The following is a 24526-nucleotide window of genomic DNA, read 5'->3' as shown; positions in this document are numbered from 1 at the left end:
CCACTAACAAGCTCATGTATACATTCAGCAGATATTCATTCTGCAACTCCTATGTGCTTGGATGTTCCAACTCCAAGGCTCCCAAAGAAAACAGAACAGGCACATAACTGTACAAATACATCGCATACAAGACAGTATGTTGAAAATGAACTTTACAACTTAGTGGGGAGGGAGGGGAAAAAATAAAGTGTGTAACAATGCTGGATAGGAAATGGACTCATTACCTTTTCATGTAACTGTAACCCCTCTGTACAGTATCTTTACAATAAAAAATATATACTAAGAACATAAAAAGAAGTTTTCATAATCCCATAGGTAGTAGCAGTCTTTGCAAGTGACTCTAGAATCTTTAGGAAATAAAACACCAATAGTAATGATTTTAAGCATTTTAAAGAAACAGCTGCCACAAAAAAAATGTTGTCTCTTTTAGAGACATGGACGAACCTTCTGCAAGGAATTTACTTTCTCTTATCCAGTTCCCTTTTACCTACCAAAAAAGAAAAATGAGATACGGGAGGGAGGGACCAGGAGGTTTGGATTTTCACCACCTGGTTATGGTTAGTTCTTTATTTTAAAATCACTTTCAAAACAGATCAGACATTACACTGTTAAAAACAATTTTCACTGTAGGTATTGAATATCATACTGTGCTTGTAGTAATAACTGATAGATATCTAAAATAATCTTCACTGTGGACTGAGACTTTAAAGAACTGTCAATCACTGGCTTTAACTTTAAACACAGATGATTTGAATTCATGTTAGCAGCGTGAGGAAGCCAAGAAGCTGGAAGAGTGCTGGTTGGAGAGAAGATGATAGGATTACCTCCACAGTCTGCCTTTCTTGCTGGTTGTTTGAGTCACTAAATCAAGGCAAAGTTTACAAAAAGCCTGTGGCTGGGGTCTCCAACTCCTCATTCCTGCTGTGATTTTCCTATTATAAATCTGCTGTCAGAAATAAGTGCTTTACTTGTGACTTAATTCTATGCAGGCACAAACACCTTGGTTCAACACTTTGGCCACACGGCCATGACTGACTGTCTTGAGAGCAACAGAGATCTCATTAACTTGGGCTGTTACGAAAGAAAAAAGGTTTCATGCTCTCTCGTCATCATTCATTCACTGTGCAGGCAATAGCCCTGTGGATGCTGAAAGAAAACATAAACCCAAGGTGGCCAGGACCCGGAGGGTCTGTAGGCAAGGATAAGGGAGTAGAGAACTTGTGGGTTCTACTTTTTAATGTGGTCCATGCCACCTCTTTTTAGAACCAGTTATTTAAACCTCTTTCTGTTGCTATCATGATTAGCTAGACCTATGTGGTCTATTTAGGGAAGCAGCAGCCACATGAAACTATACAGATTTGAAATCATCAAATTCAAGTAAAACTTCAAACCCCCTTCCTCAGTTTGCAGTAGGGATTTTTCCAAGTGCCCAGGAGTTACACATTCCTCAGGGCTACTACACTGGGCAACACAGACAGAACATATCCATCACTATCGAAAGGTCTCTTAGTTAGGCAATGTTTGTACAATATGTCTTGGTCTTTAGCCACTTAAGATTTTCATGGTGATCTGATATGCAATGGGAACTAAATGCTAAAAATTTAAGCATATGCTCATCCTTCATAGTCTGACTTTATATTAGTCGTCTTTCCCCCTTTTCCTCCTTTTGTGTCTTTACCCTTTTTTCTTAAAATGTCTTTGAATGACATAAACATCAGAAAGAAACTGAGAATGAGTATTTGCCAAATTTTATAAGGATTCAGCCTTGTGTTGACTTCCAGGCTTTGGTAATGATAGTGATTAGCATCTGAAGCAATGAATATGTTAATGAGGTTGAGTTCATCATGAAACCTTGTGTAGGATAGGTCAAAACATCATGTGGTACATCTCAAATACTCAATTTGATATTTTTTCAATTAAGAATTAATTTCAAAAATCAGTTTGTCACAAATTAGAAATTAAAATGAAACAAATTTGCCTTTACTGTAGAGAGTTAAAAAGCAAAGAAGAAAAGGCTTACTGCTAAAAACACATTAACCAGTGCTTCTAAAAATAATCCAGATAGGACAAGCCCATGTGAATGGATCAGAAGCTGAATTCAGTAAAAATAATTTTAAAGTTATAGTTCTTTGATATGATTGTGAACAAGGCCTATGAAGAAGAAGAAAACGGTGGCCCTACAGACATTTGGGATTCTCTCTGCCCATGGTCTCTGGTGAGCTGGAGGTGCCAGGATTGGGAAATTGAGTCTTGCAGCCTGAAGCCTTTGTTGGGAGGCAGGAGCCAGAAGCCAAAAAGTTCCTCCTGAACAGTAAAATATCTTACTTATCCTGGGATTTATCAGAAAGGGCACAGGTAGAGACAGACTTTGAAAGTGGTTAAGTTCTATGTGGTCATGATTACAGAGTACAACCTTCTTGCCTTGGTTTTTAGGCCATGTTCACATTCATGGAAAATACCATCACTCATGAAACTTTAACTAGGACAAAGAAATCCAAGCTGTTACCCAATTTATCATAAGTGTATCTTCAGAGAATAAGTGAATTGTGATCATTCATAGCATAGACCAGGGTGAGTCGTGTTTACTGGCCTTTGTTGTCAGAATGGGAAAGGCTGTCCTATGCTTTATAGGATGATTGCCTCTACCCAGAGTAGTGGGTGCCACCACTACAATTCCACTATGTGATAACCATAAACATCTCTGGACTTGGTCAAATATCTCTAGGGGGCCAGGCGCTGGTGGCTCATGCCTGTAATCCTAGCTACTCAGGAGGCTGAGATCTGAGGATCGCGGTTCAAAGCCAGCCTGGGCAGGAAAGACCGTGAGACTCCTATCTCCAATAAACCACCAGAAAACCGGAAGTGGCGCTGTAGCTCAAGTGGTAGAGTGCTCGCCTTGAGCTGAAGAGCTGAGGGACAGCGCCCAGGCCCAGAGTTCAAGCCCCACAACCGACCAAAAAAAAAAAAAAATATATATATATATATAGGGATTTACTTGAATGACTAAAATCTCTCTGTGTAGATGAATACTATAGGGAGACTCTCAAAGAAATCCAAATGTGTTATCATTTCACAGAAAGATCTATTAGCTGTCTTCTAGAAGTCTCTGGAAAAATGATAAAGGGATGTATATTTCATGTCATAGCCAAAAAGTTTAAATAATCACTTGCCTGACTGGAAGGCTTTTTGTTTTAAACAGAACAATCAGAAACTTTTCTTTGGATATGTTTTAAGCCAGTCAAATGAAAATTCTTGTCACATAGAGAATGTGAAGACAAAAGATATTTCAGTACATTAACAAGAATTGGCATTGACTCTGTCCTAAAATGTATCCTAAACAACATGACTGTTAACCCAATGCAAATAAATAATTACTAAGTATCTACTGTGTCTCACACATTTGATCAAACATTGGCCAAAGGAATGAAATATGGTGACAGCCCAATCGGCATTAAAAACAAAGTAGAGGAAGTGGCACTGTGGCTCAAGTGCTAGAGTGCTCTTCTTGAGCTGAAGAGCTGAGAGTCAGCACTCAACCCCAGAGTTCAATCCCCATGACCAGAAAAAAAATCCACCTGAAGAACACAGTAGAGCCAAAAAGATAATCATGGGTTACAAAGGAGTAGCTGTGCTGTTCTACACAGAGGAGCAACAGCTGAAATCAAACTGTAGTGTCAAGGAAAGTGCTCCAGGGGAAATGAAATTGAAGCCAGAAAACTGTATTTTGAAGGGTAAATATGTATCTGTATAAAGAAGTGAGAAAGAATACTCCAGGTAGGTAGAGAAAAGTATATAGACTCAGAGGGATGAAGGAAGCATAGCATGGGCAGCAAGGAGAGCTCTGAATTAGAGGGAAAGGACCATATGGGTAAATTTAAAATGAAGTAAGAGTCAGAACCAACTGGCTGAGATTCCGCAAGAAGTAGACAGGGCTTTGGGGCAGCACTGGAAGGGCTTTGACCAACAACAAAAAGCTCAATTTATTTCCTAAAGTAAAATAACCCAGGAAGAGCAGTTTAAAGAGAACAGTGAGAAACAAAGTGATACTTGGAATTCTGAGATGAAGTTAGACCTGGATTTCTATCTTAGTTCCATTATTTGCCAAGTCCATGAACTTTCTTAGACTCACCTAACTTTTCTAAATCTTTAATGCCTCACGTGCTAAAGGTGATAACAGTACTTTCTTGATCAATTATTGTAAGATGCCCTAGATCATCATTGGGAAGCACAATGCCTAGTTCTTGGTAAGTGCATAATAGATGTTAGCCATAGCCACAGAGTGGTGATTGTCATTCTGGCGTATGGCAAGATAGCATCTCTGAGCCCAGATGCCCACTTTCAGAGCCAGTTTTCCTAAGTATTACAATATAATGGCTCCCTGAACAACCACATGCAGATTAAATGGTTGAAATATAGCCTGCATTAAGGGGTATGACACAATGCAAGGATAATAATCCAGGCAATGGTTAGATCACAGACGATCTTACATGGCAGACTGGGAAATCCGTGTGTGGAATGAAGAAATTCTGGGGTTATAAACAGAGAGATGCCAAGTCTGAATTTTCATTTTAGAATGAAACTCTCAACAGAAAGTGATGACTTGGATGGGAAGGGGAGGAGACTGGCTTGCAGCCTTCCTTTACCTTGTTTCCCTCTTACGTATGTAGTAAACTCAATTCGCTGACTTAATTTTCCCACTTCCACATAAAGAAGTAAAATATTGAAAGAAATTGAAGTTGCTTCAAGCACATCAACAAGGGATATCTTCTTTTATATGAAGATATTTTATTAGCCTACGTTTAGTTGGGTAAGTGGGATTTTATTGTGACATTTCCAGATATATACAGTGTACTGCACTGATCTCACCCCCTAGATTGTTCTCCCTTAATGCACGCTCTTTTGCTTCTTAAAACAATTTCAACAGGTATCATGGTTCTATTCTCATAAATGTATGTAAAGTACTTTGACAATAGGCATCCACACTTACCCTCTCCATTCACCCTCTCCTCCCTGCACTGATATCCACTTGCTAGCAGAGCCTTTTTGTTTTGCTGTCATTATTTTTTACTGTATATTAATTGTACCAAAGGGCTTCATCAGGTATTTCACATATGCATAGAATATATTGTATCTTAATGGAAAAAAAACCTATTCTATTGCTTCTTCTTTCCTTTGACTGTTCAAGAGCTTTCAGTGGAAGGGCCTCTTGCTCAGTTGATACCACTTAGGTCTGGTGGATCCAGAAGGATTTACTTCTTTGGGGGTCAGTAGTTGATTCTGTGTAGAGCAAGGAAGGAAGCACCTTTGTAGGATGAACTGCCAAGCCTGTGAGCCCACTAGGCTCTGCTCCAGACACCAAATCCAACCCTGCTCAGCATTGTCTAGACTTGTTTAAATGATTTGGTCTAATTAACCTGTCCAAAAAGAACCTTTGAATTTTAATTATTTTTTTTAAAGTTGTGCTTGGAAACTTCTTTCTGCCAAGTATGGGCCCTAGAATGGAGGATTTGGTGGCCCACAACGGCTTGGCCAGAAGCCATAGGGGTGCTTTGATAACTTTGTGTAATCAAATGATTTCATTCAATCAAAACAGTTAGGATTAGAAGAGGGGAGTAAATAAATGAGGTAGGAGCAATCTCTACTGGTGATGAAAGTGTCAACTGATCCTGCAGGGATGCATTGTTGCTCACACCTAATTGAAATTGGGGCTTTTTTTTTTTTTTTTACCTTGGGTAGTCTTGTTATCACAATACTGGGGGAAGGGGTCAGAAAGTCTGAGCTCAATCCAACCACAGCTGGCTGTGGAAGCTCAACTGGATGGAATCAACTCATCCACAGAGTGAAAGGCCTAACACAGATAATAAAGGAGGAAAAGAGGAAGGAGATAAGAAGCAAATACTAATCTCTACTTCCCTAGTTTTGGTTAGAACTTTCTGAGCATTGTGCTGAGTAGTTTATACCACTACATCTTTATACCACAATTCATCTCACAGTCTATCCATAGCAGTCTCTGTGGATTTTTTTTCAGCTTTATGTTTCTATGATTCTGTGTATATGTCAAAGCACTAGGAATAATGTGGAATGCTAGAAGATAATAAGAGGTAATATTTTAAAACTTGGAAACTACCATTCCAGGGTAGGGGTGGATATAGGAGCACTAACAGACAACAATATATTTCATTTGGGGGGGTCTTTGATAGTTCATCTGAAGGCTGCATCATGACTACGTCTGAAGGCATAGCACATTTAGTATGTGGCTACCTAATAATATTTATTTTAAATTTAATTCTGTCTTCATTCTTTCCACTCTGTCAAAACCCAATCTCCAGCCTATCTTCTAAGTGAACTCTCACATAGCTTCCTGCCTTCCCGTCATTCCTGCCTTCTCCTTTCTTAGGTGACATTTCTTCCCTTGACTTTGAACATGTACTCATTTTCTCCTTACATCACACTTTTCTTTATCACATACCCAGATGGGGTTGATGAACAAATAAGGGCCATTTGAGGGGGTCAGATTTTGGATTGATATCTGGAGATACAAAGAAAAATCAGTATAAAATCTCCTTGACATACAATGGGCATCAATCCCGATGAATATATCATAAATTAAGAATCTTGTAAATTGAAAATGCCTTTTATTTGCCTGATGTATCCAACACCATAGGTTAGTGGCACACAACACTATAGACTATCGTGTGTGTGTTCTCCTGATCACAGGCCTGATTGGAAGCTGCATATAGCTTTTCAGTACCATTAGAAAGTTGAAAAATCAAGTCCAACTACTGTAAACAGACTTCAGTCAGTTTATCTACTGTTAAAGAGAAAAGTGGAGGGTGCATTGGTACCAGCTTACTCTTTGCTGACCTTTAAAGCCAGCTCATGCTTGCTATACACCCTGGCTCTATCTCAATTCCCATCCCAATGACCTATAGCAGACATGCGGCTCTAGTTTTAGCAGGATTTAGTCTAACTTTATTTCAGATTTGGTTCATTAAACTGTTCTCAGTGCTTTATATTCTTCTTCCTCATACATTACTAAAACCCAAACATGTCTAACTCTGAGGATCTTTCCAGTCCTTTGTTTCTATGGAATTGCCAAATGAAATGTCTTTCTTCTTTATCGATTTACATAACACTCTTCTAGCCATGCACACTTTTCTGACTGGGTAGGCCATTGGGCACAAAAAACAAACAAACAAAATAACCCTTATAACTAGTATTCTACTCATCTCAGCTTAATAACTAGCACCTTGTATCCCTTTACCAACAAAAGATGTCTATAATCAATATCTCATTGTTTACAAGGACACTATGGTGATGTAAAGCAGGACAGAAATTAGGATCCCAAGTTACCACAAACTAACTGAATACATCTTTGTTTCCCCTATGCTGGGGGCTGGGATAGGAGAGAAGACATATATAGATGACACAACTACTGTTAAGCGAAATGAACCCCAAAGATAAGGACACAAGTAGTTTTTTCTTTCTTGTTATTGCTTCTACTGTATTTATAAGGTACCATGTGATTTTTTTTTGTTGCTTTGTATGTCCCTCCATCATGGTATAACCCCTGTTTTCACAGTATTTGATGTTGGTATAATTTGGGGAGTGGAAAGGAAAAAACAAATTATTTAAATAGGGATACAGGTGGACCCATTGCAACAATGAGATGTACAAGACGCTAGGTCAAAAAACGAACTTTGCAATTTAGGTGGGGATGGGGCTGTAGTTGTGGAGATGGGAGGAAAGGGATGGTAGAGAAAAAACAAAGGAGGAGGCAACAATGCTTGATAAGAAATGTACTCATTACCTTGCTCGGGTAACTGTAACCCCTCTGTACAGTATTTTCACAATAAAAAACTTACTTTTTAAAAAAGAATTTCTGATAGGAAAACTATCTTCCTGGATCATGACAATATTAATTACTTAGAAATCCCTTATGCCTTCTTTTGACAGCATTTGTTATAATGTTACTTTATAGTGCTTCTTCTCAACAGAGCTGGAAGGATCAAATAGCCAGTGTGTGAAACCATACTTATTCCGGCATTTATTGTGTTATTAAAGGATGTACCTATTTCCTCTGCTGACCTACCTGCCTTCAACTCTTCACATCTTCCCATTGCTATGAATTTGTGCATACTCTTTTCTATTCCTGGAATGATACGTATCATTTTCATCTCTACATCCTTGTTTTGGGCCGATGATTCCTCAAGATCTAAATCAAATTGAACTATATAAAATTCCATTGTTTTCCTTTGTCCCTTTCAAGACTCTTTCTACCTCTATTGAGTAACACACCTCCAAATATTCTTTCTCCTCATGCAAATATTTGCACAGAACAGTAATTTCTGCTTAAATGTCAGACCTTTTGAGTTCAAGTTTCTTTCTCAATTCTTTCTCAATTTCATTTCTCAATTCAATTCATAGCCACATAGCCTGTGCCTTGAATATATCAGGTTATCAAGAACACGTGTCCAATTCAAATGCATAGAAGAATTCTCATTAAAGGGGAGGAATTTAGGCTGGTTGAGGACACCCAGCATGAAACCAAAATATCTGAGAACAGGCAAGTTTTTCATGACTGTGTGCTCTACCACTAGGCTATTTTTCCATTCCAAGTATGACAATAATGGTCATTATTCTTGACACCGTTTCATTCTCACACTCACATTGACCCTTTGAAGTGAAAGTGCTCTCAGCGCCATTGAGGATTGCTCATCTATTGGGGGAGGTATTCCAGAGAAAGGTTGGTGAAGTCTTCAGGGAAGTGCTGCTCCGTTTATTCTTAGAGACTTAGGTTTTTTTTGACCAGCCTGGTGGTTCAACAACTTGAAAAATGAAAGAAAGCACCATGTCTGTCTAGACTGACCAGAAAGTAAAAACAAGGGGCACTTTGAAATCTGCAAATCTGACCACAACTGAGAGTTGTGCTTAGTCCAAGTAACTGGAAAATCAGTTTCTTGGATTAGACAAATGCTTCCCTTAAGACTCTCAAACTACTAGCTTTCTTCTTTTATAATTAATAGAAAATTATTATATTGACAGACAAGGGAGTTCAGATTTGAGCCAATGGGTAAACTTGACGTTAAAACCAGGAGAAATAATTTAGCCCCAAATAGAGTTGTTAATGCCAGGATAAAAGCAAACAAATGTGCTAATGATCTTTTCACAGAATTGGACTATGATGGATTTTGATGTATTCTCAGATGGAAAATATATTAGTTCTCTCTGGTCTGAGGATTGGGCAGAAGATGAGGAAATATTGAACAGGAAGTCAGCAAGGAAAAAAAACACTGAGAAATTTAATTTCCATATTCTGAGAATTAGAATGGTAAAGAAATAGACAATTTCCTTTTCCAGAAACCCAGTCTGTGGGATTGTAGCATCCCTAATGGGAGTGGGCGTGAGTTCGATGGCAGCTGCCGCCATCACTCTGTTGGCTGACAGAACTGTGCCTCAGGATGGGTTGGGGAGGAAGCCGTGTTTTCAAGCCTTGGAGGCTGCTTTTATATTCTCTTTGCATTCAGTTATCCTATCATATGCTTACTACATGGTGAGCCTTTTCTCTAGATACTTTTCTCTAGATTTCTCTAGCAAAGAAGACACAGTCTCTGCTACTGAGCAATTCCCACCCCACTGGAGGGAAGCAGACAATAAATACATATACAGGTAAGTATACAAAATCAGATAAAGGATAAAAGCTATGAAATTTTAAAGAAAATCAAGCTGAAGAGAAAAACCATGCCAATTCCAGGATTAAATAGAATGAGGTACATGGCTATAGTATTTAGGCTGGAGAGGATGATATAACTTTTAACAGAGACCCTAATGCAAGTCATCAAGAAAAAAAACATGTGATTGTTTGGACAAAGTGTGTTGCAAAAAAGGAAATAGCAAGTGCAAAGGCTCTGAGATAAAATTCTTTGGCAAGATCAGGAAGTTTTCAAGAAGCTGCTCCATTGAAGTACAGTCAGTCATGGGGAGAATGGTCTCTCGTTCTTGAAGAGATGGAGCAGGAGACATCCTTAGAGTGTGTTCTTATACTGGACAAGACAAGTGTACTCCCCAGGAAAGACCTTTCTCCTGTAGGTGGGAATATGTTTATGCACATGCACACAGATTGTGAAGCTTCCCACAGACCATGTAGACTTTACAGCTGAAACTGGAGTGGGTGCAGAAAGCCACGTTGGATGGAGCCCATCCACTGAAATATGTGAGCAGTCTTGTTTTCAATTCCAAAACTTCCTTAACTACTCCTTGACCTCACTTTCTCTTGGCCATACTTATTATCACACCCCAACTCACTAAGATACCTCCTGGCCTCATAGCCTAATTCAGTCATTGTGGCATTAGCATGGCACAGTTGAACCAGAATAGAATTGGCAGCTTCAAAAACTTACATCCAAAAATCTGCCTTTGTAGGGCAGGTCGGGTGGATGCTGTTGGAGATTATTTGGATTGCCATTATCTAATCTAGTAATGTGATATAGTCCATGCCATTGTCTTTTCTTTACCTGGAGAATCATGATGTTCTGAGAATTCTTGAGACACTTCTGCACCATATGAAAGACTGAAGATGGGAAAGATGGCTTGAGGAAAGATGTGATAATGACAAACTTTGCCTATTTCATGTGCAATTGATGCATTATTTGTGCTGAGTAATGTTGGAGAATTACTATAGCTAATATAGGAAATCAAGATTTATACAATGTGTTTAAAGATAAAATTTATGGAATCAGATGGGCTGGGAAGGTGGCTCAATGGTAGAGCGCTTGCCTTGCATGCAATTCCTCAGCACCACATAAGCAAAAAGAAAAAAGCTGTAAGTGGAGCTGTAGCTCAAGTGGTAGAGCACTAGCCTTGAGCTGAAGAGCTGAGAGAAAGCACGCAGGCCGAGTTCAGGCCCCATGACTGGACCCCCCCCAAAAAAAATTATGGAAGCACAATCCAATGAAGCCATCTTAGCTCTATACATCATATGTTTAGAGAAGTTACTCCTATCCTCCAGGCTGAGTATTTCTAAGAAAGAGGTATTAGGGATACTTGTTCCCATCCGAGATGTAATCAAGAGATACTGTTCCTATCCTCATTTTTATCTTTCCAAGCTACCTGGTCCACATCAGCTCACATCACCAAGTGTTCATTGCTCACATATTCTGTACCGGGGCAGTTCCAAGATTCAGAAACATCTGCTGAAAGTACTGTTTTCTGGTGTCCCTTCTCATTTTGAATATTTTCTTTCATTTCCTTCCATTTGCAATGCCTTGGGTGACATTTCATCAGGAAGTCAACTTTCCAAGTACTGTCATGTTAGAGCCTTCGGAGAGAACTGATGTGGCCGAGAGTGTTAACAGGAGCGCTCTGTACCATGAGAAATGTATGTTTGCTTTCCTCTAGCCAAATTTTTCTAGACCAGAAAGCAAAGGTTTTTAAAATATTAGCGTGTAGTATATTTAACAAAGTGCTTACTGAAAATCCCACAAAATATGTCTTTCCTGCATATTTTTTAAAGCACACAGGCGCTCACCTTGGTTTGTATAAGCATTCAGTGGTGCATGTTATACTTTATTTTGGCTGATGTGATACATATTAGAAGGGTGGCTCTCTTCAGACTCCGGGTAAAGTTGGCAGGCTGTATATAAAGTTGGTCCAAGGATAGGGTGGCTTGAGTGAGCTCTGTGCAAGAACTTTCACTGTGTGCTGTGCAAATACATGGCTAAGTTCATTTGGCCACTGAACCAGATAAAGTCAGAGCCTCCTCATTGGTTGCTTAGCCTGTAACAATAGTCTCTGTTCTGAATGCCCTGTTACTCCAGTCCTGCCCCCTCCTCTCCATAATCTAAAACAAATCTGAAGTCATCTCTGTTGTTTTGTAATTTATTTTACTTTATTTATTTTGGGGGCTGGCATGGGCTTAAACTCAGGGCCTGGGTGACATCCCTTAGCTCTATGTCACCCAAAGCTAGAGTTCTACCACTTGAGTCACAGGTCCACTTCTGGCTTTTTGCTAGTTAATTGGAGATAGAAGTCTCGTGGACCTAATTGCCTGGCCTGGCTTTGAACTAGAATCCTCAGATCTCAGCCTCCAGAGCAGCTAGGATTACAGGTGTGATACATCAGCTCCGGGCTCTTGTGTTTTTATAATAACTCCAGTTGTTCTGCACTGTTGATCAAAGTAAATGTTTCAAGGAGAGTTGGGCCTCTCTGGGAGGATATGTCAGAAGCTATAAAAAGAGCTGGTTGGGAAGGAAATAAGTATGGTTCCAAAGTCATATTTATCTTCCAGTGCCTTGGATATCTTTTGGAATTTTAAATAAGATTTATGAACTATATATGATTCATTTTTATTAAAAATGAGGCACTATACTGATCTATAGAAAAAAATCTAATTTCCTGTTTTGTCATGCAAGGTTTTACATGGTGTCATAACATTACTAACTTCCAGAACAAATTACCATTTTGTTGTTGACCTTGATGATATTGTTGACCTTCACAAGAATAGATCTCTGAGGGACTCTTCTTCGTATAGTTGTACAGATGGATGCATAGCCTCACTTGGAGTGGTCTGAGATTATCATACAGATGTGTACAAGGTAGGTGGCAAAATGATAGAAAGTACCAACAGATGTGCTTTTGAGAAGGTGTTAACCTTGCTGGAGCTGCATCATGAAGAACAGTGAACAGAGAAGCAGACTCAAGTCAGATTTTGGAAGTAAATTTACAAGCCCTCTGCAGACTCTCTTATAGGTCATAATGGAAAGAGAAGAATTAAGGTGGCTCTTGGGTACCCAGCTGTGACCCACTATCAGTGAATGGAAAACTAACTCAGTCCAATCAGCTGGTATCTGCTTTGAGCATTTCAATATCATATGTCAGGTTGTGATTAGTGGAAGACATTAATTAAGGGTGAGCATACAAAAAACAGGAGGGCAAAGACAGAAGTACAGAGTCTTTGAGTGGATTTTTTTCCAATAGAAAATAATTTGAGTCTTTGAGTCTTTGTTTGCTACTGAAAAATGTAACATACAAGAAAAATCACTACATGAAATGTTCATACAAAAATGGCTGGGCATTTGCGTTGAAGTTGAGAACACATCTAAACAAAAGACAAACAAAACAACATGGCTTTTTATTTCCCAAGTCTATTTGTTGGTGATGGTGCAGTAATAATTAGAGTGGCCTAATTAGAATTTTCTATGGTGTTCTTCACATCTTTTTTACCTCTTAGAAGCTAGTTTCTATAATTCATGAGCTACATATTCTTTAATCAATTTCAACCTTAACAATATTTTACATTAGAATAAATTATGTAATACAATTTAATTTGCAGAAATTTTCTTTTTTCTTTTTTCTTTTGGCCTTACTTGGAACTTTCTTGCAAGGAACTCAGTTCCTTGCATGTGCTAGGCAGATTCCCTTACAGTCAAGACATATCTCCAGTCCTGATTTTTGCTAATTATTGTTTCATTATTTTTTATATTTTTATTGCTATTGTAAAGGTAATGTACAGAGGGGTTACAGTTACATAAGGCAATGAATGCATTTCTTATTGAATAGCTCAGTATTTTTTAAATCCATCCAATCTTAAAGCTACAGTTGATGGTAATATAATTGTAAGGAGAAGAAAACATGCATGAATTTTCTTTTACTTCATTTGAGTTTTTTTAAATTTTATTGTCAAGATGATGTACACAGGGGTTACAGTTACATATGTAAGGTAGTGGTTAAATTTCTTGTGTAATTTGTTATCTTTCCCTCATTTTTCTCCCTCTTCCCACCCCCCCACCGCTAGTTATTTTTACAAATAGAATTTAGCTTTCTGGATGTGATTGGCCTATGTTAGGCTTCCCATATAGTTAGGATAACAAACACATCATAATGCTAAGGTCTTTATTGAGAAGGGAATCTTAGGAACTTTGCTTCCTGGACTAGCATTGAACCAACTATCTTCCCAATTTCAGCTTCCCAAGTAGCTAGGAGTATAGCCATGAGCCACTGGCTCTTGACACAATTTTGTTATGTAGTGCTAAAGTACTTGTGCATCTTTCATTTATTGGCCTGTTCAGTTCAGACCCATGTGGTGATTGCTTTATGCCCCTTTTTTGGTGGCAGTATGCTGCCCTTGGGAGTCCAGTATAATGGAGTATCATGGCCCTCTGTGTTCTCTACCTCTATTTTCCTCCTGACCCAGACTTACAAGTATGCAGATGGAGGAGCCCTCTCATGAAAAGCTAGCATCAGAGCAGCACTTCTGGCCCACAACTCAGCCCCTCTTAGATCCACACTTTGTAGGCCAGAGGAGGGTTGGAGCAAAGCAAGAACCCAGTGATCTCATAAAACACAAGCCTCTCTCTTCACAGAGAGCTGCCCTGTATGCTGAGGGCTCCAGTTGCAAGCAGCAGGCACCATGTCCAGTGGGAGTGACTGGAAGGAAATCTGGTGCTGACACCACCCCTGGTAGAATTTATTGGAAGGAAGTCTGGTACTTACAAAATCAACAGGAGACAGAGGAACAGGTTTAAAAGAGGGCAAGCATCAAGAAAGCTTAGACAAAGGATTCAGAAAAAGTATAGCCAGCATGTTGGGCATAACTGCTACCACTCCAGGTAGTCCTGATGAATCTGTGTAGCCTTCCAGAGCCCAAAGACAAAGCATGAGTTAGGAACATCCAGATCCTACTGTGCAGGACAGACAGATAGCAAGCAAACCTTTCCCCCTTGGGCTCCTGGGAAGGAAAATAGCATCTGGCATTATCAACAATAAAGAATTACTGCAAAGAGAGCTGTGCTACAGACAGTAAGGGATTTTAGTATTGTATAGACAAATAATAACATATTCCCTGCATTCATTTTAAAATATATCAGATTATTTTTTGCCAGTCATGAGGTCTGAACTCTGGGCCTGGGCGCTGTCCCTTAGCTCTTCAGCTCAAGGCTAACACTCTACCACTTGAGCCACAGCACCACTTCCAGCCTTTTCTGCTTATGTGGTGCTGAGGAATCGAACATAGGGCCTTGTGCATGCAAGGTAGAGATTTCTGAGCCACCTTCCCAGCCTCTATATCAGATTTTTTGTAAAGCACATAGCAAGGGAACAAGATGATTGTGATTATTAAAATTGACCAGACTAGCTCTTTCTGAATCACAAACTAGTAAAGGAAACTAACATTTGCAGGACTCAGACTAGAGGGGGCAGTCTTCAGGTGAAGGATGTTATATACAATTGCTGCATAATATGCAATTCTTTAATTTGGAGCTTTAGAAATTTTTAAGGAAAGGAGAACAGTGGTTACCAAAGATTTTTCCAACTAGGGAGTATAAATGTGGCAACAGGAGTCAGCAGAACACGGGAGCTAAATAAAACAATGTCTAAAAGATGCCATTGTTTGAAATTAGCTCCTTAGACTGACATGTAATTAACTTGTGCCACTGGTTTAATTTCTTGTGTGGATCTCGCTACAGGAAACCATACATGGGTGGTAAGTTGTTTTCCTCCCCGAACACAGAGGAAATGTACTGGGTATGAACTAGTGGCAGAAGTCATATATCAGTAGTCTGTAGAGGGTCTACATAAATCCTTTTCTTTAAAGTTATTTAACTGTTTTGAAAGTGGTTTCAACAGAAGTAATTCCAATTGCCCCAGAAAGGAAACCAGAGTCTTAAAGAAAAATATACTCTCTTTGCTGAGCAAGGCAAACATATCAGTATGCAGAGAAACAAACCAGTCTCTTGTGCTTTATTTCCTTAACGAATCCACCAAAATGCATACTTTATGTCTTTAAAGGGCTGATAAAGAATTCTCTGGCCATTAAAAATGAATGCCTACAACAGATTTCCAGCCACTTTAAAAAGGCAGGTATTTTTAAAAATATTTTTTGTTATTTATAGTAACTTATAGGACATTTCACATATGATAAACACAATAGTTATTTTTGTGCCTTTGGAGAACAAAAAACAGAGTGAAAGCATAATCTCTGGGGGAAGGATTTCTCTATTTAATATATTCAATAATTTTCTATTTTCCTGTGTACTTCTATGCATAAACTAATATATCCAAACCTAGACCTTTTATATTATGTAACTTTATTTTCTTGTATGCTTCTATGCATAAATTAGCACACAAGCCTAGCCCCTTTTTTATAAGTATTTTATTGTGAAAACACTCTACAGAGGGGTCCTAGCCTCTTTTATAGCCAAGCTCTTCATGGAATAAGATTTTTCCAATAAGCTCTTAGTGACATTCTGTCATGATGGGTTTTCGTTTTTACTCTTCTAAGAATTAATGTTTAAAATAAAAATGTTTGTGTCTGTGAAGATAAGACCTTGATGCTATATAAAGATGACTAAAAAGTCATTTAGTAAAGTCAGCTCTAGTTTTGAGAACTAGAAGCAGCAAATGTACAAACTAGATGGCACTACAGAGAGCATTATAGCTCTCCATGGTCAACAGAACTGGTAAGAAATGAATTTAGACTCCAATTCCTTGGGCCCACACTCAGAAGAAAGATCTGATTATTATTGGTCTTACTTACCCCAAATCTTCACATAACTCGTACCCTGGATTTCTAGTTTTTGCTTAAATGTCACCTCAGCGTGGCCTTTCCTGCTGTTTTTAATTAAGGTTTTCCTTCTTTTGACCAGAGTGCCCCCACCCATTTTCCTGCTTTACATTTCCCTCATAGAACTCATCTGACACTGTATACATTTTTGCGTGTGTGTGTGTGGGGGGGTGTTTCTCCCCTATTTGGTTGGAATCTCAGTGAACACAAAGAATTTTTTATCTGTCTGTCCCTTTTCACCTGTTCAGCCCCTGGCACATGGCAAGTGCTCAGCCATTATGTGCTAACAAACTAAGACAACATTTTGGCTAATGATTTCTATATAAATACATCCAAATAACTTTGTGGTTTAAAAATCAATTTTACACCAATTATTTTATTTGGTTGTTTTAATATCTGCATTGCATTTTTGAGGAAGGATTTTTTTTATCCCAGTTTACCATGTAGGGACATAGGGGCTCAGAAAGTTTCTTTCTAGAAAGTAGAAGCCAGCAGGGTGCTCAGTTACTTCCCTTGAATCGTTGCTTCCACACCAGTTTCAAATCCTTCTGGCCAGAGAAATCAATGCCTCATAGTAAGCATTATTAGTCAAACTTCAGATCAAGTGGAGCTTAGAATGAAAATGATTACAGAATTTTGATGTCATCTATTCATATATGTGTCTCTTTCCTTAAGACTACATAAATATGCTATATATATATATATATATACATATATACATATATATTGTGGCAAATACATTGTTCTACTGTGGAGAACCCTCAAGTATTTTCAACCTAACGTCTCAATTGAAACTTCTATTTGCTTCCTTCATGAAAACAGATGATTCTTGTACAGGCCATGGGATATCCATCTCAAAGAGTCTGATACTCCTTTTCTCTAAAGCCTTTCTGATTCATGTCATGCTGTGCTCAGGGAAACACTTCACATAGTAGTTAAAAATTACAAAACCAGAGTCACATAGTAAAAGCTACCTCACATAACAAAACCAGCTACAGGGCAGGCAAAGGTAAGAGGATCATTGTCTGAGGGGGTTCTGGGGAAAAGTGTAAGTCCCTCTCTGAACACTAAAGGAAAAAGGAGTGGCGGGATGTGGCTGCAGTGATAGAGTGCTCACCTGAGTCAAACTCAAGTACTGTTCAAAACAACCCTTAAAGCAGACAGAACTTCAAAGGTTATACAGTTGAAAATTTCAACACAAATTGCCTTTTCTCTTTATCTATAAAATGGGGCTATTAGTAAATTCTGATAAATAAATTTGATTATACAAATAAAACACTCAAGGTAAGGCATGTGACTGGCTTTAATAATTTCCTTGAGCTTCTACAATCATGAACCACAGACTGGTGGTTTAAACAGAAATCTAATGCCTCACAGTGCTGGAGTCTGAATGTCTGAGACCAAGATGGGCACAGGCCTTAGTTGCTTGTGAAAGCTGCAAGGAAGAATCTGTTCTTTGCTGTCCCCTAGCTTCTTTGCTACTGTTGGCTTGTAGAAGTATCTATCCTACTCCACTCTCCCACTACTTCCCACATCTTGGCTTCCATCTTCACACGGTGTTCCCTGTTCATAGTAAAAAGATACCAGTCCTATTAGAGTAGGCACCCACCCTATACATCTGCAATGACCCTGTTTTTTCTAAGCTGTTGAAGTTTAGGGCTTTACATATGAATTTGGGGAGGCACAATTCAATCCATAACACTGGTTTTACCATTTTTGTATTTGTGGCATTTACCCTGAACTTAATGTCAGAAAATAGTTGTCAAATTCAACAGATTTGAAGGAATGTCTCTAGAAGGTTTAGCAGAAGATGAACTAGCAGATAAGGGACCTTATGAAAACTGCTTTTCCATCCAAGATTCACCAAAAGAGGAAACTCCCTTCTGGCTAGTCCTTTACTGCCCTTTGTCATAGGTCCTTGGAGCTGGACAACACATCAATAAATGGGAAATTACTTTATTTAAGACTTTCCCAGTGGGGCTTTTGTGAATAGATATTAGTAATACCTTAACATAAGGGTATAGACTTAGATGTGACATTTATAATGGTGATTTAAAAGTTTGTCTAAAACTCTGAATAACGAAGTGTTCCTTTGAAATTTTTACTATGACTTTTAATATGATAAATGTGTCCTCACAGGTATGTTAATAATAATAATATATATTCTTAAAAGGGTTTCAAAATTTCCGACATTTGTAGTATGTTTATAAAGTAATGAAGTGGACTCCACAATCTATATACATATATAAAAAGAGAACTCTTTCAATGAAAATTTATGTTGAATTTTTAGTAGCTGAATGGCAATGTTCTGACTTATATATTCATATATAAAATTGGTGTTTATTCTACAATTCTTAATATTATCAGAATGTTTGAGGTTGCTTTTCATACTGTACATATTTACTTGGCTATTTAAGGATATATTCATAGTGTATGCTTTAAGAGGTTAGTACTGACCTCTTGAACAAATCCATGTTAGCATTTGTTGGGAATGGAGTTGTTCATGGAGGCTAAGATCTTATAATACAAGTCTGTGAATATCTATTGAAGAAATGACAGTGTGTATGAGGTGGGAGAGAGGGAGCGGGGAGGATGTGAAGTCATTTCTTCTGTTTAGAAGAATTGCCTACTGTAATTGTAATGTTATATTCAGAAGTAAAACAAGTTTTATTTCCTATGAGTTAGATTTTTATGACACCTTGAGTGTCTGCTAAATGTCCTACATTGTGTCCAATGATTTCAAGCCTTCTGTAATGAGAGAAGGGCAGGTGAAGGGAAAAGACAGAATGAGCACACATACAGAGGGCAGGAAGGTCACTATAACATCTGGCCCTGGTTGACTGGACTCATTTTTGTTAGTGCTCATTAAATTCACATTAATGCATGAACTATTCTGGATGTGTAAATACCATTTGGGGTGGGCTGCTTGCTTTTGCTCAGACCAATAGCATTAATTTTGGGGGTCTCTCCCTGGTTGCTTATTGCCAATGGCATTTGACCTGGGGTCACACCTATAGTTAACCCTTTCCTGTAGGTCAAAACCAGACTAATTTGGTGAGAAGTAAATTGGAAATGAATCATCTGCACAGCAGGTGTCCCCTACGGAGAAAGTTTCCCAGGTGGAAACATTTTAAGATCTATTGCTGTCCCATCTCTGAAGACGCTTCAGAGGTCAGGGAGGCAGTTCCAACATGTCCCATGTGATGGGGATCTGGAAAGGAACGTAGCAGGTGCACACTCTGGGTGGTTTCCTCACCAGCCTGGGGAGACTTTCAAAGAAGTTCATTTTGGAGATGATTTATTCATATATTCATGAACATTTGTCTTGGGCATTCTTTGTGGACTGATTGACTTACCCTAAATGATTGGATCTTTACCCTTTACCCCTCCCTACCACCAGCAACTGAAGACTTTGAAGAAAGAAAATACTGAAGTTTTCTTTTTCTTTTTTCTAGAGGATGAGGAAGATGAGGAAATGGTGGAATCCAAAGTTGGCCATGAATCAGAACCAGAAAATCAAGACAAAAAGCAGGAGGTGAAGGAAGGTATGATGTGGGAGATGTATGGAATAACTATATTGATGTTTGGTTTTCTTTTACCAACATAAGGAATGCTAGAGGTCAATAAAAATTAAATTTTTATCCCCATATGTAAGGTTTTCTATGATTATTCAATGTATTACAGTTAACAATCTAAACTACTATCTCCAAAGCAAGAGTCATTTATTTCTTGCCTGACAGAAGCAAATAGAATGAAAATGCATGCAGTTATAAGTAAAAGTATTACTAGTGATAAACAAAGGTAATTTCAGCTGGGTACTGGTGGATCACACTTGTAATCCTAGCTACTCAAGAGGCTGAGATCTGAGGATCACAGTTCAAAGCCAGCCCAGGCAGACAAGCCTGTGAGACTCTTGCCTCCAATAAACTATACAGAAAAATCTGAGAGCTAGCAATGTGGCTTAAGCGGAAGAGTGCTAGCCTTGAGCACAAAGAGGCTCAGGGACAGTGCTCAGTTGCTGAGTTCAAGCCCCAGAACTGGCAAAAAAGAAAAAGAAAAGATAAAATCAGTTATATCATTGTATCATTCACTTCACTACATATTCCCAATGATCAATGATCATATAAAGAAAAAAATTAATAATTACTTTAATGGTAAATTCTAATTTTTCCATATGTTCTACATGTAAGCATCAACAATAATCATTAGTACTAATTGTGCTGTTGAAGGTTTCCCTCCACTCTGCTCCTGAGGAGAAACAACCTCTTTCATAGTCCAGAGATAACTGTAACTAATGTTAAGTGTTTACAATATATTGGCTCTCCCCCAAGAAGTCTACTATTCATTCTTTTGAAACATATACCATTATTTTTACTATTCCATAGGTAAAAAAATTTGGAAGATTCATTTCTATTCCTTTCCCCTCCCCAAAATTAGATAAATGTATATACAAGATGCAAGGTACCAAAATCAAATACAGTGACAACAGGGATATACCATAGGGGGAAAAATTACATACAATAAAACATTAAAAATAACAGAAAAAAGAAAAGCTCTTGTGTCCATATATGGGGTGGATTAGGAGAGAGAAAGGATAGTGCAAGAAAAACAAAAGAGGGGGTAACAATGCCCAACAAGAAATGTACTCATTACCTTCCTGATGTAACTGTAACCTCTCTCTACAGCATCTTTACAAGAAAATCATTTTTAAAAAATGGAAGAGAGGGTTTGAAAATGTACCCAAGAATACATAATAAAGTGATGAATCAACATTTATGGTTGAATGCAAAGCCTAAGGCCATCTCTATGACATTTCCTCACAAATCTATTATTTTTTTTTACTACAGTGAGATTCTCAACCTGTTCAATTAGGAGATTTTGAATATCATTGTTATGAACAACTTGGAGAGGGATACCTGAGAAGTGAGAGTAGATTAAAATGTTCATCCATATTTCCAACTGAGTTTCTAGTCTAACTCTAATGAGAACTCTAATTGGTCTAACCCTGATTAGAATCCCATTGAATTTCTTAGTGTTAGAGATAAACTGTAGCTCTGACACAAGGCATAGCACATAGTTGGCACTGAGGATTTTTACAGGAGTTTGCATATTGATCCCACATACTTCAGTCTCTTTTTACTTTCAGGAAAAAAGAAGCATTGTGTAGTTTGAACCTACTGCAGATCATAGCCATTCATGATCCTATCCATTAATTTGCAACTAAATTAGAAAATTGTTAATTATTAAATTTGCCTCATGTTAAGAATCATTTGACGTTGTAAGTCATTTGAAGTATGTGGACTTAGTTTTGTTTTAATCAGTTTCGTGCAATCAGTTATCTAAAAGCCATTGCAAGGCTTTGTTAAATACACTAACCCTGGGGCCTACCTAGAACTAAATCATTACTCTGCCATTTTATTAGCTGATCACTGCTGACTTAGTTAATTTGCATCTTCTTGGCCTCAGTTTCCCCATTTGCCAAGCAGAGATGATGTCTACCATTTAAGGATTTTAGTAAGATCAAAAGGAGCCAATAAGAAACAACTTGGCATCAAGTAAGTGCTGTATAAGTTTTTCCAAGTTATCATTAGCGGTCTTGTCTTCCAGTGCCCTGGTCTGTGACTAGGTCCTATCTGGTATGCCTTAGTCTCTGTGCTCAACTTTTCCATAGTCATAACTTTGGAACAGGAGCCCAATTGCCTGGGCCACAATGAAACAGATGCAGACAAATGCTTTCCAACTCCTTCCAGAACTGTCATTAAAGCTCCAATTCCTGTTCCTGTGCCTGTTGATGCCTGGTCTCAGGCATCAAGGAGGTGGGAGTGTGGTCAAGTTCTAGAGGATGAATGAGGGCAGAAAGGAGATTCAGAATCTTAGCAATGACATCGATAGAGGCACCAGGGTTGTTTTGTTCTGAGATATCCGGAATGTATTTGTTGGGAGATAGTTCATATTTAAATTTCTCCTAAAAACACTTCTTTTTTTTATTGTGAAAATACCATACAGAGGAGTTACAATTACATGGGCAAGGTAATGAGTGCATTTCTTATTAAGCATTGTTGCCTCCTCCTTTGTTTCCCCTTACCATCACTTCCCATCGCCCCCTTCCCACCACCCCCCTTCCCACTCCCCCACCCCCGCTACCCACCGTCCCCTCCCCCCCTGCTAAAGTTGTAAAGTTCGTTTTTCGACATAACATCTTGTACATCTCATGGTTGCAATGGGTCCACCTGTACCCCTATTTAAACAATTTGTTTTTTCCCTTCCCCTCCACAAATTATACCAACATCAAATACAGAAAAACACCTTTTTTAACTTGGTAAGCTGCTGGTGACTCACACCTATAATCCTGGCTACTTAGGAAGCTGAGATCTGGTTCAATGCCAGACTGAGAAGACATATCTGGAAGAATCTCATCTCCAGAAGTGGAGATATGGCTCAAGTAGTAGAGCACCAGCCATGAGCAAAGCAAAGCAAGAACATAAGACCTTGAATTCAAGCCCTAGTACACACACACACACACACACACACACACACACACACACACACACACATAAACCTAATCAGTCATTATCACAGGCACAGAAAGGGTTTGGAAAAACAGTTAAAATACTTTTTGTTTTGCTAACTGTGTTTAAGTCATACAGGGTGATGAGAAGCTGGTTTTTCTGTCTCTTGGCTTAGATTCCCTATCAACACCACCCCTCAAACCCCTCAAATCCAGTCTCCAAAACATCTCTCCTGGAAGAGCAAAGAAACCTCCTTCTTAAATTCCAAGTATCAAAACACCCTTACTTTTTTTTTTTTCTGTTTCTCATGCTACATGGAATTGATTAAAGTCACATTAAAAGGCAAGACGTTTGAAAGAACGTTTCCTGTTACTGCTGCACTCTTGTGCCTTCTTCTCCATTAATGGCTTTTCTGAAAATTAGCACATAATGGGTTAAAAGCATGTTTATGTTGGCATCAAACTATCTGGCTGGGTTTTTATTTTTTATTTTTTAACGTGAGACAGTATCTTGCAGTTTTAAAGGAATCTCTAGCAGATGTAACGGCGGCGCCATTCACAGGCTCCACAGTGCATGGCTGTGTCAGCACTTCGTTACGAATCCTCTGTTGCAGGGATTGTTTTTTTATTCTACCATAAAAATATGCTCTGGGCTAAAACTTAACAGTCAGTTTCAGACACATTTTTGAGAAATCTAGCTTTGCGGGGGGAGGGCAGGGCGGGCAATGAAGAAAAAAGTAGTAAGGGAGAAAGTTCCAGGAAGAAAAAAAGTAAATCAGTGCTCACTAGCTTTTAACATTTTTACCCATGTGGCATCAAAGTGCATGGAACAGTAAAAATATGTAGGTAGTTTTGTGTATGTATGTGAGTGACCATACTGGGGCGTGAACTCAGGGCCTAGGTATTGTCCTTTGCTCATTTGTTTGTCCTTTTTGTTGCTCAAACCTGGTATTCTATCACTTGAGCCACACTTCAACACCTGGCTTTTGAGTGATTAATTAGAGATCAAAAGTCTCAGGGATTCATTTCACTTAGCATCATCTTATCTGGTCATAGGTACATAGCTTTTGAGCTTTTCTGCTTGTTTGATAAGATTATCCTAGACATATACTAATTATTGCAAATAAGGGAATTATATTGTTATTCTGGGTTATATGTAAGTCATATTCCTATATTCTACTCTTTGTAGAATCTTTTTTAAAGTGTACTTCAAATGTATGGAAGTTTAGTAACTGTTGACTTCTGAAGGAATCATCCTATATGTCATGAAAACAAGTAAATAAAGAAAAAAATAAATAATCAAATAAAGCAAATAAAGAAAAAAACATTTTCTGCTTTACTTCTAAGGAAAATATTACCCATTATCCCTATTGTATTCTGATTCCCTTTTGCTATTAAATAAATTCATACCTTTTTCTACTATGAACTCCTTGAAAATATCATTTATTACTTTTAGGGTA

The 24526-nt window shown here is 38.3% G+C and overlaps 1 protein-coding gene across 5 annotated transcripts in view; it reads left to right on the top strand.

The window, feature by feature from the left end:
* Dync1i1 (dynein, cytoplasmic 1, intermediate chain 1) overlaps window positions 1-24526 on the top strand; it is a 282173-nt gene that overhangs the window by 143146 nt on the left and 114501 nt on the right. For all 5 annotated transcript variants that reach the window (XM_013035856.1, XM_013035858.1, XM_013035857.1 and 2 more), the window contains one exon: window positions 20014-20103. In XM_013035856.1, coding sequence (XP_012891310.1) covers window positions 20014-20103 — 90 coding nt within the window. The remainder of the gene's footprint in view (window positions 1-20013; window positions 20104-24526) is intronic.

Source organism: Dipodomys ordii, unplaced genomic scaffold, assembly GCF_000151885.1.
Source record: "Dipodomys ordii isolate 6190 unplaced genomic scaffold, Dord_2.0 Scaffold227, whole genome shotgun sequence".
Taxonomy (NCBI): Eukaryota; Metazoa; Chordata; class Mammalia; order Rodentia; family Heteromyidae; genus Dipodomys; species Dipodomys ordii.
The sequence above is the reverse complement of the archived record's forward strand: the minus strand, read 5'-3'. Positions and strand labels throughout refer to the sequence as shown.